This window comes from Hylaeus volcanicus, chromosome 7 (genome assembly GCF_026283585.1).
Source record: "Hylaeus volcanicus isolate JK05 chromosome 7, UHH_iyHylVolc1.0_haploid, whole genome shotgun sequence".
In the NCBI taxonomy this organism is placed as follows: domain Eukaryota; kingdom Metazoa; phylum Arthropoda; class Insecta; order Hymenoptera; family Colletidae; genus Hylaeus; species Hylaeus volcanicus.
Window position 1 is genome coordinate 7584169 of NC_071982.1, and position 14988 is coordinate 7599156.

Below are 14988 nucleotides of genomic sequence, written 5' to 3' on the forward strand. Positions count from 1 at the left end.
GTACAAAGACTTATTCCTTTCTTTTTAGCTAATTATAGGGAAACAATAATGCTGGAGTGGTGATATTTAAATGCTCGAATATCCGAAATTTATTTGAATATTTACAAGATGATAGTCACGTAAAAGTTACAAATATAAATACAAAAAGCATTCGAAATTTATTTGATTACTTGTAAGATGTAGTAGTCAAATAAACATTACAAATTTAAATATTGGAATATCAAGGTATTCAAATATCTTAATACTCGAGTATCAAGGTATTGGAGCATCTTGCTAGTCAAATATCTGACAAGATACGATAGTCAAAGATTCGAATAATCCTCGGCCCCACTCCGAAGTTAAAGTACACTCCGTGTGAAAAGCTGAACGTTCGACGCGAATTAATTCGCAAAGGCGGATCCGAATTTCAGTAACGGATCCGTAATTTTCCGTGCCCCGGCGCTTCCTATCTAACCTCCAACCGAAAAACTGCCTCGAATTCCATTCGGTGGAAACATTTTACTAGTTTGTTACGAGCACCGAAGAAAATTTTCTTCCGACTTGTTGCGCCGACATGGTTCACGTGTAGGAAGCACGGTTTTCTGGAGTCATGAAAGCGTGTTACGTTCGTCGGACAGTAGTGGTAGTACAGTCGTTTAAAATTTCCATTTATGTGGCACACTATCGCACACACGTCGGCTCGCGAATACGTAAATGTCAGTCGTACGGCTGAGCGTATCGATGTAGGTATGTAACCGGGCGCAATCAAGCAATTTGAAACAGAAGCGACGAAAAGTTGTCGTACCAGCGCCTGGTTTTTCAAATAAACAGTTAGTGCATGTACTTACAATGGAGGGCCACCAGGTACGTAAAAAACCAACGAAACAAAAGCGATCGATGATCACTACGTTTCGTCAACACTAGATTTGTGACTCATTCATTTACGTCCACCAGTCGAAAATAATCTCTTTGTGTTTTGTTAGGAATTAATATTGTAGAAATTCTGTGATCTAATGGTTTGTTGTTTTTGCTTTAGGTATGGGCGTTGTACGACTTCACAGGGGAGTCAGGCACAGCTGAATTGTCTATTAAAGCAGGAGAAGTCTTGACTGTCATGAGAGATAACGTGGGTGACGGATGGTACGAAGGTGTCAATCAGGATGGAAAGTCTGGGTTGTTTCCAGCAGCTTACGTTAAGGCTGTTACCAACGAGGCATCCGTTTCAAGTATTTATCATACGTAACGTGGTTCCTTTAAAGCTTTGCTTGCTTAATGATTACTAGTATATATTTTATCTGCATCTATGCAACAAGTCTCATTCGTTTCCTTAAATTTAATATTAGAAATGGGTTTCGGCAAGTAGAGGAAGTAAATAAATTAAGACTTCTATTAATCGTACCTTTTTTCCCACGTACCAGATGCCATGACGTCATCCCAGCAGAGCTCTGGAGACTACTGGGACGACGATTGGGACGACGACTCCGAAGTTAGTCAAACCCAGGCGTACGTTCCTCCTCAACAACAGCATATGATACAATTAACGCAACAACACAGTACCACCGACTACGGGGATTCAGTTTCCATGCAAGCTATCCATTCTGTGATACCCGAAAGGCCTATACCGAATATACCAAAGAAGAACAATAAATTTTCTACGTTGATAAAGTCTGGAGAGGATAGTTATTTATTAGGGACGAGAATAACGAATGTTCCCGAAAGCGAGAAAGTGTATATCGAGGAATTCGATGGAAGACGTTGTAGATGGGTTTACAGAGGAGATCCTTACAAGTGTATAATCACGTCTCCCAAAAAGGAGTCTAAACTTAAGGGACTTAAAAGTTTTATAGTTTATCAACTCACGCCTACGGTATTTAAAACAATTCTTCCCTTTATTTTCTTATAAGTAGACTACAAATTTTTATGCGTTTACACAAAAATATCGAACGTAAAGTTCATATTATGATACTTCTATAGTAAAATAAATTCTTATTCGAGTTTAAGTTTGCATAAAGATTCACGGTCTGCTTATAATCCCTTCTCGTAATTCCAAGATACGATATTATCGTTAATTCTGTGATGCAGTTTAACAACATTCAAGTTTCGAGGAGATACAAGCACTTCGATTGGCTGCACGAACGTCTGGAAGAGAAATATTGTTTCATTCCTATACCTCCGTTGCCAGATAAACAAATAGCGGGAAGATACGAGGAGCAGTTTATCGAACACCGACGTACACAGCTGCAGGAGTTCGTTGATTACGTTTGTAGGCATCCTGTGTTGGCGCGCAGTCGTGTCTGGGAACATTTCATGACGTGTACGGACGAGAAGAGGTGGAAAGCCGGAAAAAGGCTAGCCGAGAAGGACGAATTGCTAGGTGTAAATTATTTCAATGCCGTACAGTGTCCCGATATTCCTTTGGATGCTATCAAAGTGGAGATTCAAATAGACGCTTACAGTAGATTCATAAGTGGGCTGGATCCGGTAGTCAAGAACTTCATGGCCATGGCTGTGGACCAAACGAAGAAAAACCAAGTCTTGTACAAGAGAGAATTTCAAAAAATTGGTCAATCGTTCATCTCGTTGAGCCACGCTTTGGAAGGCGACGATAAAAGTCGGGGAGGATTGACTTACGCGCTGAAAATAACCGGCGACGCTTACAACGACATAGGAAAATTATATGAGGAACAGCCCAAGTTCGATTGGGAACCTCTTGCTGATAAGTTCCATATTTATAGAGGAATTATCAGCAATTTCCCAGATGTTATCAGTATACATAAGGTAATCGAAAAGTTCAATTTGGAATAAATATTAGTACGGTAGCCTAGAAAATATTGCGTATCACGAACTTTTCATTTATCAATCGATAACGAAACTAGTTTCAAATAGAACGATCTACAACATTCACCGTTTTGCAAACGATCTCATTATACGATATAAATTCAATATCAGGAATACCCACGTACGATGATATCACAATTGTTTAATTGACTCGAAAGTGCGTCATTCGGCGTGAAACATTACTCAATGTCAGGGTTGCGTATTATTTCATGTTATTGTTTGTATATTTTCAAGTACTGAAGTACGAATAACGCGAGCAAATAGAAGATGTATGTATGATGTATATGTATGTATTAGGTTGTCCCGAAAGTTTCTTTCGCGAGTTGCACTCAATTATTTGATGTGGTCGTGTTTATATAAATAGACAATCTAATTTCATAGATATTCATGTTGTAACAATAATGGAGCAAAATGAATCGTGCACAATTCAGTAATGTAACATAAAACATAAACTATTGTGCTGGTATTACTTATTAATAAAGCGAAAGAAACTTTTGGGACAACCTAATATTTAATTTTGATGAACTATTTAAAAATAATCAGAACTGTGCGCAATATTTTCAGGGACACCACGATAGCAAAAATTGTACGAAGCTGTTCTTGGTATAAACATTGTTTTTTTTTTTTTCGTATTTAGACTGCTGTACAGAAACGCAGAGATTGCGAGAGGCTAGTAAGCGAGCACAAAATGGAGCCGCAGCAAATGCGAGAGCTTTCTCAACGAACGGACGTGATAGCGCGAGCCCTTCTTGCCGAGGAAACGCACTTTCAGAGAGAACAAGAGGTCCATATAACTCAAGCTATGAAAAACCACCTTGCGGAGCAAATTACGTTTTATCAGAAGATCGTGGACAAATTACGAGAAGCGTTAAACTCGTACGAAGATTGAAACCGAAGGATAATAATCGTAGAAGGCTTTGCACGCGATTATCGGTTTATATAATCCACAATATAGAGGATATTTAGTCCGAAATGTACGAATTTTTATGAGCTATACACTACGCGCGAATTTCTACAATCGAGAGAATCTAATTTTGCGATTCGAGTACAAGTGATCGTCGAATATATGTTTAATTATCGATAAGCAAATGCAGAAGAATCACGTGAATTGAATTAGAGAAGGGGCCAATAGTTTTGTTTCTTTTTTTCTTTTTCAGATGTACCAAAAATCACACGTATATAAAGATATGAAAATATATTTTCTATTTATAGTATTTTTTCAATGTACATTACAGTTGTACAATCCGGTATTATCAAAGCGACTGAGCAAACAGGAAAGAATGGTATTAAAATGGACTGGAAGAGGTGAAGTGTAATTTTCAGAAACCAGATAATCAACATCAATTAAGCGATATTATTAATGATGCATAGTAATATATTACATGTTAATATCAATGTTAATTTTTCGTGGCTGCTACTTTTAAAAATTTAAAGGGCTACTTTGTAATTTATTCCTTCTTTTTTTTTTTCTTGCACAGGTATTTTTCATTGCGAATGTTAGTTTGATCGTTAACTCTTTCCTACGATACAATTATATACATGTACATTTCTTTTCGCGTGATATTAATATGTGCTTGAAATATAAGCTAAATTTTACACGTAGTACATCCACATTAAAAACTAAAGATTAACTATAATACAGCGTGAAAGTTTACATTACATCCTATAATAACCATGAAATTTCAGTTATTTTTATTTACCTTCGTGTATTACATCTAAATTGTGTTAGTACCATATCTGCAGATACGTTATTACACGTTATTATAATAATGGTTACAACACGATAGAAATGTTTATCGTTTAGCTATACGTAATAAATCAAGTAAAAATATGCTTAACTATACGATTGTTACGCAAATAAATCTATTAGATGTATGTATATATAGTTACGGGAAAAAAAAAGAATTATGCAACACTTTAGTTTCTATAGAATGTAATGTAAACCGTTCTTTCAACCAAACTAATCTTGTGCTCAAATTAATCAACCGATTTACATGACAAACAGTAAATGTTAAGTACCTCGCACGATCCATTTGTCGTTGATTCGTAATACTATGTTTCGCAAAGGCAGCCACTGTATATTGATAAAATCATTAACATAAAGCGTAACGATTTTGTAAATTTCCTATTTCAACTACAGATCGCCAGTTAACGAATTATAAATAAGGCATATCATTGTTATTGCATTTAAAATAATTTGTATAAAATGGTAGTTTAATTTTAAGCACAAACACATACAATTTTGTAAATGTTATTATTATCATCATCATCATCATCGTTATCATTATTTTCATCGATTTCATATAACTTCCTTTTCGTCTTTGAAAAGGAATTCCCAATAAATCTGTATTAAATTAAAGTGTAATTACTATTTCACTTACTCTTTAATCTACGACCGTTGGAATAATTCCATTATTTTACAACGTAACAAAGAGTAACCGAGCTAACGTAACAAATTGAAAAATTAAGTTCTGTATACCTTTTATTTATCAACATTCCATGAAATAGCACCGCAATCGAGAAATTGAAAAAAAAAAAAGAATGATTAAACGTCGTGGTCCGTTCCTGTAATTTCCATAATTACGAGCCAAATTCCTAAACGAAACAGATTACTCTTATCAAGCACAGTATATTCAACCTAATCTGAATTTTACACCTAATCCGAAATTAGCTGCTCGAATGAATATAGTTTACAGAAGTTTTATATTTCGAATACCAAAAAAAGAGATCAGCAACCGGTTCTTTAATAGGTACGAATATATTGGCACTGTAAACTAGATTATCGTAATTCCGATTATTAAGATCCTTCGCGTAGGTTTGAGAAACTTGTGTCATTTAATTTCTAGGAGCACCGACGGACTCCGTTATTATGTATAATTTAATAATTAAGACATCCAATACTTTGTCCCCCACATGCACAAAATTCAAGCATAACAATTGCAACGCTTATGCAACGAGGAAATTACAATAGGAAGAAGTTGTTCCTGCATCATTTAATAAATATACATTATATAGGAGCGTTACGCTTAATTTATAGGCAACAATTAAAGTATTTTAGTCAACAGTACATACTCCCTCCCTCGTTCTCTCTCTTTCACACTCTTACTCTTTCGCTTCCATACACACTCTATCAGTCTGGCGTTTTATATTGTTTTTTTTTTGTTCCTCGATTACGAGTCATTTTTCATTGCTATTTAAAATCAGCTTATCTTTACATCACATTTGCAATGTTCCTGCCGATATGTTTATTCGCGTGGCACGGTCTTTTATTTTTTTTTTTTTATTTCTTTTTGCTTTTAAATACAAGCTAAGCTCCTTTTACTTCCTTTTTTAGAATTTTAAATTACAAGCTAGTCAATAACGCACGAACGTCAGCATGAAAAAATTAAGAACCATTCTTATTAGATGACACGACGTTGGCACCGTAAAAAATGTAATTTAACATTTTTGTTTTATTTATAATAGGAAGAAAACTCTATATACTGAATAATGGAAAGTAATCGAAAAGTATTACCAAATATTGAATGAACATAATAAATTCGTAAATGGAGTTACTTTCTATATAATTCTTACATAGAATATCTTTGTTCAATATTCAATGTAATTCTTACGTAGAATATCTTTGTTCAATATTCAATGTAATTCTTACGTAGAATATCTTTGTTCAATATGCAATGTAATTCTTACGTAGAATACCTTTGATCAATATTCAATGTAATTCTTACGTAGAATATCTTTGTTCAATATGCAATGTAATTCTTACGTAGAATACCTTTGTTCAATATTCAATGTAATTCTTACGTAGAATACCTTTGATCAATATTCAATGTAATTCTTACGTAGAATACCTTTGATCAATATTCAATGTAATTCTTACATAGAATACCTTTGATCAATTTTCAATGTAATTCTTACGTACGATACCTTTGTATCTTCTAATTTTAATGTACCATCATCGTGTCATCCGAGGCACTTTAGAATGATACTTTGTTCTGCGCAATGAAAGACCTTTCGTCAATTCAAGTTGAATGAATTTTGATACCAAAGTATTTTGACAGGAATAAACGACGACCATCGGATTTATTTCGAACTTCCATTCGTATGCGTATTTTCTCGCGCTAAATTTTATATTATATTTGTTCGAATAACTATAGTAGCTACCTTATAATTAATATAATTATTATCGATTTCAAAATTATTTCGTAGCGTTATACGAATCCCATAAAGTTCTTTTCATATTCATTTTTTACTATACGAATAGTGCCCGGTACACGGACGGATGTCTAATATGATAGTTCAAAGATGATTATCATATTTATAGTTAAAAGTTAAAGAGAAAGAGATAGTAGATTTTATGATAAAAAGAGTGCCCGCTCGATAAACAGCAATAATTCATTTCTACACGAGTATGCAACACATGATCTTTTAAATTCTGTTGAATATAATTTAGATTTATTTCAAAGCACGTTTCAAAGGACACGAAAAACATGGAAACTTTTTTTTAAAAAATACAATCTTGTCGCATTGATACATAACGAATTCGTTTTTAACCTCTACGTACATAATAGAGCGTCCGAACGTATGTAAAACGATCCTTAACATTGTAACTGATCACCGCAAGAAATAATTTGTATACAATCCAATTAAGATCATAGAATCATATCAATAGAAATTTCCAACATTCATCGTTATTATTAATATCGATTTACTATTGAGTGTAACCATAATAACATCATTATCACAAGATCATGGTATTATTGCACTTGATTGCAATCATTTATAAAAAAATAAAGTAATACCACTGTATACTAAAAGTATTCTTGAACCTTTCGTTGAAGTATTTGTTCACAATTCAAATACCGAGTACTGCGTACGTTTAATGGATTTCTTCGTATCGTAATAAGATACAAATATAAATAGCTAGATTATATCTCAACCTTTTCGAAACTTATCGATATCTTTATACGGTGGTTGTCGTATTCTATAAAGAAATATTAAATATAAAAATATTTATATAAAGTTTTTCGCAATATATCGATGGCATTTAATTACACATTTACATAAAAAAGAAAAAAAAAATATATATATATGCGACGTATATAAGTAATATGTACATTTTTTTGTTGCAACATAAGTTCGAGCATTGCTAATTAATTCGTAACTAACTCGATGCCGAGTTTGTGCTTTACATTTATTTTTACAGACACCAATTTTGCATATCGATTAAAAAGAAAAGTACAAGTCGAAAAGGAAAACTCGAAATTTATGCAGAGCGAAATTGCTCGTAAGGTATCTCGACGAAAGCCGAAACCTCGCGCTATATAATTCGCTTTTTATATTTGCATCTTGCAAACAGACATACGGGGGAATCGTGTATGCTTTATGTACACTTTCCTTGAAGTTTCCGTGCAACGTATCGATAAAAATATTAGTAGAGCGATATACTTGTACGTGTACATACATTAAATCTAGTTTAATAGATCCGATTTAAAGTTCTTAGAAATGTACTAATATCACTATGTAACAGAAGGAGTATGCTGTGTACACAATGTACATTTTGTAATCCAGTGCACTGTACATGGTTTCCTATAAACACTTGCGTTTAATTAGGTCATCGAAGCAAGTATATCCCTTTTAAACTTTTCAGCGAATCGTAAAAATAAGTAGTTACAGAAATCAGATCTTACGTAGTCTCGCAACACGATTCCGTACGGTAATGAACCGTATTACAAAAAAAACCTTAAGTTTATTTTTTCCCTTCGTACTTCTCCAAATTGGTTAATCAAAAAGATGTTATTCGCCGTTGCTCCGTTCAAGTAGCGCTGGGACTATCGATACTATCGACACCAAACAGAAATGGGCAAAATTTTAGTTGAATAATAGATGACAAATAAAACACAATGATTTGCGATTTATCGAGATCTTTCGGAAAGATGTTTTACGAATTTTACCCATCTTTGATACCAGACGAACAAGTATCGTTACTTGGAACCGTTTTGATACCTATGTACTTGGTATTCGATACTTACACCATATGAACTGAATCGTTACATGGGTATCGGAACTTAATCGCGAGTAACTGAAATGAATCGGTATCTAAAAACCTTCCTATTAAGTACTTTGGTATCGTATCGCTTGAATACCATCGATACGTATCGTACAAGTCCCAGCGCAGCTCCAAACGCGAAACGTTCGTTTACGAAATTAAAAACATATTTGTCACGATACAAGACTTTTACGGTCGCAAAAAATCTTCTAGACAACCACTATTCGTATTACTCCAGACTTTATAAAAGATAAAAACTTGTCGTTGTACTGTTCACGTTAGTTTTTACACGTTTACTTAAGATTTGATCCAGCAAGATTCCTTAACGTCGTGTCGTGAAATTTCATAAACCGCTGAGTTTAATCTGTATACGTAACTACGCGTCTTACTCGATCAAATCAAACACCATTAACATATCGTCATAAAATTCTATTGATAGCTACGAATTCGATATCTATTGTTAATATGTACCGGCACAACGTAGATCTATTTGTAAACTGTTCCGACAGAGCCAGCGAGAACCGAATAGGAGAGGCGACGAACGAAAACGACTCGGAAAATCGCCTTATATCGCGCGGGCTATTATATAGACTGTAATGTACATAAGTGGTAACCGTGTCACAGGAGACCACGAATAAAGCAGATTAGCTGGAAATCTATGCGAGCTCCTGCCCGAGATTAAATGATAGCGGCAAGAGGGTAAAACGCCGTTAAAAGGCTTGAATATTTTGTTCGTTTAGACGAGAAAATTTAGCGTAACTCAGCTTTTCTTTTGCTTCCTTTGCTTTCTAAGGTACGACACGTTCGTTTGAAAGAGAGTAGACAGAGCGGTGCGTGTGCTACCCCACAGCTTGAAGCGTTTGTTGCGCAAGTATAACGGTGAATTCGGAGCGACAGGAATTGGGAGGGGATTCGAGGCCAACGAGCTCGGTACGGGTAATGGCGGGTCAACGGTTTCCTTCATTTGAGATTGGTTTGAGGCTCCACTGATCTGGGTTGGTGACTGGGGTTGGATTGCGATTGATCGGGGTATGGCGTGGGGTTGTCGCTGGAGGGGCCTGTTGATCCTGGACCCTGCTGTTGCTGGCCGCTGTTGAGCGCCAGCCGTTGCATTTGACGTATCACCGTGGCTGCGTGGTAGGCTTGCTGCAACCATGAGAGAAGAGGAAGACTTTCCTACGGAGCCTGGCGAGCAAACACACACAATCAGCAGCATGATAATTAGACGATCGTACTAACCTTCCACCTTGATTTGGCGAAATTCTTTCTAAGTTGTTCCGATACCGTACCGTGGATATTTTTATTGCTAGCTGCGTTGCCCGAAATCCTGCAAAAATCAATTACACCACGTCAGATCACAGGTTACGATGTCATTAACCCTTTCCACTCGAGAGGTGACTCTCAGTCACCATTAGGTTCCATGCAGCAACTCTACGATACCTAATTTTTCTTTAGATTTCATTTCTTTGGAGCTCGAAGGGTCAATAAAATGATTGTCAGTGAGGTTATTCTCAAATCTAGATTAGAATTCATGACAATAAAATGCTAAGAGACATCTCGAGTTGCTGGCAGATACCAGGAAAAAAGGACTCGAGTGCAAAGGGTTAACAATGTATGCGTAGTTATGGAGTATCAGACTAACTCCCTTAATCTTCTCGTGCACCCTCATACAATGCATCGAATTTCTAGATTCTTATATCACAATTGTATTGCAATAAGTACATTTATCACAATACAGAAAATTAGATTATATCACAGCTAGAAATTTACATGATCTGAGATCTGCGAGACAAAAAACACGCGTTCAACTTTGATGATACCATTGCAAGTGAGGTTTCTACAAAAAAAAAAAAAGAAAAACCGAGTATAATTGCAAATTACGCAAGGAATCGATTTGTCTCGGCCGAATGGAAAATTTTCATAGAATGAAATCATTTCTTGCAACGTTCCACAATAATGGTTCTACGAAACAAGAACCGTTTAGAAAATATTAATAGAACGATCGTTAACATTGCGATGCGTGCACGAGAGGATTAATTACTTTAATAGATATATGCGTCGAGAGGGTCTTCATCGTGTTAAGAAATTGAAACTTTTGCCGAGGATATTTTTTAAGGGTTAACTTGAATTTTTAATTTGCGATGGTATCGATTATTGTGCGTACACGAAAATTCGAGTTATGTTAAAATAATGGATGACAAAATAAATGTAATTCTTCTACTTACTCGATCCATATCTATCTTAATAATAAAGGCAATTCTGTCCTTGTAATACTCTTACTGCTTGAATTTTAAAACATGACTTTATAAATATTCACAGCCACAAATACAGGGTCGGGAACAAATTTCGATCGCTTCAACCGTCTCCGTTATCTTTGAAAATTCGAAATAAGTCTATTCGCGAAAGTTGTATGTAGTTTTACGACGCAAGGTCTCTCGACGCGATCGAACATAGACAACTTTTGCAAATAAATTATTTATGTACGCGTCTCTAAAAATAACTAAAACAATCGAAGCTATCGAACCACCTAGCGTACTCTAAAACTTTGATCAAAAATTGCTAATTCTTCGGTATTCAAGTAACTTGAAGTAACAGAAAAATGATGCGTAGCGTTTCGAAGTAACGATGATCTTACCAGGGATGTGCGAGTGCTTGCTTGCACGTAAAGCGCTCTTCGACATTGACGCACATCAACTTGTGAATGAAATCCTTAGCGGAGTCACTGATATCGTCCCAGTATGGCGAATCAAATTCAAATTCACCTATAACAGTCTGGTTAGCTCTTTGCTATAGAGTAGACGACTTTTGTTATTTCGTTTAAGTCAAATCATTTATTTGGAAGAAATACTGTTAGCTTCACGCTTTGTACAAAATTCACGACTCGCTTTAAACCCTTCTCAGCCGCTTCGATTATACAGTAATAATTTGGAGTGCTAGTTTTTGAAAAGGAACAACTTTTGCGAGAAACGCGAACCCGCGGAAAATAACATTTACTTACTACCCTAGCATGTATACAGCGGCATACAAAAACTAGAATAGTACCTTAAAAAATGAAAATTTTAAGTTAATGTACATGTGCTTGATCTTAAAAGTAAGATCCTAGTAACTGAACCGAAGTGATAGTATGGTCCTTCCAAATGCCAAAAACTTGCACTCGAAAATAGCATCGTTACCTTTTAAGATTTGTGCAAATAGGTTTGCATCGTTCTCGTCGTAAAATGGTGGATAACCACACAACAGAATGTAAGAAATTACTCCTATACTCCAAACATCCACAGCCTTCCCGTATGGCTTTTGCGCTAGAACTTCTGGAGCTGCGTACAAAAATAATACTTTTAAATTTGTGACTTATGTTAAATAAGACGAATGGTATTTGTATATATGTACCAACGTATCCTGGAGTGCCGCAGGCAGTTGCCATGATACCAGAATCTTCCATTTTCGATAAACCAAAATCGCTAATCATAATCTTACTATCTTCGTCTGGACTATAATATAAAAGATTTTCAGGCTTGAGATCTCTATGCACGACGCCTTGTTCGTGCATGTAGTCCACAGCTTCGAGGACTTGTCTTATCAAGTACGAAGCATCCTTTTCTGTATAGGAACCTTTTTCAACGATTCTATCGAACAGTTCGCCGCCAGTTACCCTAATAGAATAGAATAACTATATGTAACACCGTCGATCAAATTTGTATTCGCGTTATAAAAATACTTACAACTCCATAATTAAATAAACTTTATGTTTGTCTTCGAATGTCTCCAACAATTGTACAATATTCGGATGCGTTAACCTGCAACAAGTATATTGAGAACGGATAACGTACGATTTCCTAACTGCTAGGTATTATTACAACAGTCTACCTCCGCAACACTTTGATTTCATTTTCTAAGGAGTCTTCTTTTCCTTTCAGTGCCTTTTTGTCTATAATCTTCACTGCGAACATCTGATTGGGCCTGTCCTTACTTTCTGCCAGACGTACCTCGGAGAAAGCACCCCTAAAGAAAACAGCGCGTAATCGAATCGAATGCTTCAATTTTATTATACTCAGTAGTATACGGTGTTTTACCAAGAAAATATCAAACATTCATTAAGAATAGATGTAAAAATAGCGTCGATTGTAAAAAGTTTGCACACTGCATTACGATACACAGAATAAGACAATGAGACTTATGCAATTACTCATTAATGCAATATGTTGTAACATTCATTGTCCAGACCAGTAACGGACTGTCAGTTCAGTAACGGACTGCGTGCAATTAACTCTGACATATTTTTATCCAAGTGTTTTCATGCGATAATAGATGGTGCATACAGGCGTATAAATACCAGGGTTTGAATGCAATAATAGTTTAAGTTGTACAACTTTATGGATGGTTAGAAAATATTAATATAAATAGTAAATATTATCTTTATAGTTTGCATAACTGTATTTTTGAAGCTAATCATAGAAGGAACCTATGATTGTTAAATTAATCTTACGGGTTCGATTCTAGGGATTCTTAGATTCTGTTGCATTTTTTAAACCCCTGATTGGAGCTCTGCTAGGTACGCTACTGATCGAAACAAACAAATTGCTCGTTCAAGCCTGCCTAATTGTCTTCCTTACATTTATATACACGAGCTTCTCTATTAATACAAACGAGCATAAGTTTCCTTCTGTAACCAAATTGGCAAACTATATCTTATCTACAGTGACTGCGAGGTAATAAAACTACGGTCACAATGTTACAAATGAAAAGATAAAGTTTGCAAAAAAAAGAAAAAAAAAAAGAAAAAATAGTGAACTCGAATAACTCGATTCGTAGTCCACGCCATGGTATTCGGAATATGACGAATATTCAAGCGGTGCGCAAAATGCTCGGATACCGAGATATTCGGGTGGTTCGATATTCGAATAATTCGATATTCGGATGGCGTTCGAATAATTCGAGACTCGAAATAATTGAACGTCCGAATGGTTCGATAATCGAATATTCGAACGACGCTCGTCGAAATGAGAAAAGAAATTGGACGAGCTGTCCCAGCCCTATTTTCGATACGCGATCCCGTATCGATACGGTGGTGATACGTACGTTCCGAGGAGTTCCTTAAGGACGTATTTGTCTTCGACGGAAGGCGACTTGTCGTCTTTGCCATCCTTTTTGATCTTCTTGTTCGAATCCTTTTTACCGAAGAGCGGCATCTTCGGGAGCCTCTGTTACAGAGAAATTCAACGGTCGCACCACTTTTCCAAGTTTCTTCGAACGTGGCTGCGTGGACAGCGGGCCAGAAATTCCTGACAGGTTATGCGTATGTATGGGAACCGTCCAGCGAAAATCGTCCAGAATCGCGAGTTCTACGGCCGCCTCTCGCTGATTAATTTCCGATCATACGCCGACGAAAAAAAGCAAGGGGGAAAGAGACCGTCGTCAAACGCCTCGTAAAATCATCGTTTCGAGGCGCTGAATGATCATGAACTCTCGACCTTTACGCACGTAAACGATAGCAGACACCCGTGTGCACCGCACGATGCTCCACTTCGCTTATCCGTGGACCGAGTTTGACACGTATTTGTTCCGCGCACTATTCCGCTACCGAAACGCTCTATTCCCCGTCTCGCGTATCGGGCTCAGGGTCGCGGCCTCGCGCCCTCGCGGTACGGTACTATGTAGTACTATGCGGATAGATAGCTACGATCTTTATACGTGTCGGCCTCGTCCAACCCGGACTTTATCGTGCCGCGATATACCCTTTTCTCGTTCCCGATAAATGCATGCTAATATTTGGACGGATCATGATGTTTCGCGTGCTTTTCTGGCCCCGAGTACGCTCACGCTTCTCGCGTTCCTCGTCAGAGGGCTAGCATCGCCTAACCGATTCTCGCTAGCGGGCTGGCCAGCGAGGGCTCATTGAGCCGCTCGATGCAGCGGAGCCGAGTGTGACGTCACCGTACGGCGACAGAGAAACATGTATGGGTGTATCTTTGTCTCTTTTATCACTCTTACACGTGCCCCGATCTGCCCCTCCAATCGTTACGCCACTGGCGAGGGCTCAAGTTGAGCCACTCAACGCGTGGAGTCAAGCGTGACGTCACATAGAGCAAGGGAGAAAGCTATATCGCTCTGTCCTTCTCTCTTGTGCC

At 36.8% G+C, this 14988-nt stretch overlaps 2 protein-coding genes across 4 annotated transcripts; one reads left to right on the forward strand and one right to left on the reverse strand.

Annotated features, from left to right (window-relative positions):
- The first annotated feature begins 58 nt into the window (after positions 1–58).
- Positions 59–4454, forward strand: LOC128879199 (sorting nexin-9). Of its 2 annotated transcripts, XR_008457581.1 has the most exons (6): positions 59–843; positions 1016–1205; positions 1398–1846; positions 2062–2757; positions 3455–3791; positions 3975–4454. XR_008457581.1 is itself a non-coding variant. In XM_054128125.1 (5 exons), the coding sequence occupies exons 1-5, from the start codon at positions 829–831 to the stop codon at positions 3704–3706; spliced, it is 1602 nt and encodes a 533-aa protein (XP_053984100.1). In that variant the 5' UTR covers positions 59–828; the 3' UTR covers positions 3707–4454. The 2 variants fall into 2 exon arrangements, 1 of the variants encoding a protein (XP_053984100.1); XM_054128125.1 differs by having other exon boundaries at positions 3455–4454.
- On the reverse strand, positions 4149–14696 carry LOC128879200 (calcium/calmodulin-dependent protein kinase type 1). 2 transcript variants are annotated; one of them, XM_054128126.1, is made up of 8 exons: positions 13940–14696; positions 12728–12862; positions 12583–12657; positions 12251–12513; positions 12037–12177; positions 11499–11625; positions 10153–10190; positions 4149–10048 (listed from the first exon to the last, which is right to left on the reverse strand). In XM_054128126.1, exons 1-8 carry the CDS (start codon positions 14047–14049, stop codon positions 9624–9626), a joined length of 1314 nt encoding a protein of 437 aa, XP_053984101.1. In that variant the 5' UTR covers positions 14050–14696; the 3' UTR covers positions 4149–9623. The 2 variants fall into 2 exon arrangements, with proteins under 2 accessions (XP_053984101.1, XP_053984102.1); XM_054128127.1 differs by having other exon boundaries at positions 9675–10009; positions 10103–10190; positions 13940–14693.
- Positions 14697–14988: the final 292 nt, after the last annotated feature.

Excerpts from the sequence above, each read along its gene's own strand:
- LOC128879199 (XM_054128125.1), top strand. Across the intron at positions 1,206-1,397 it reads CAACGAGGCATCCGTTTCAA|ATGCCATGACGTCATCCCAG; the intron begins GTATTTATCATA and ends CCCACGTACCAG. Across the intron at positions 2,758-3,454 it reads ATGTTATCAGTATACATAAG|ACTGCTGTACAGAAACGCAG; the intron begins GTAATCGAAAAG and ends TTTCGTATTTAG.
- LOC128879200 (XM_054128126.1), bottom strand. The coding sequence starts at position 14,049 with ATGCCGCTCTTCGGTAAAAAGGATTCGAACAAGAAGATCAAAAAGGAT. Across the intron at positions 12,658-12,727 it reads GAAATCAAAGTGTTGCGGAG|GTTAACGCATCCGAATATTG; the intron begins GTAGACTGTTGT and ends TACTTGTTGCAG. Across the intron at positions 12,178-12,250 it reads CGGCACTCCAGGATACGTTG|CTCCAGAAGTTCTAGCGCAA; the intron begins GTACATATATAC and ends TTTTGTACGCAG.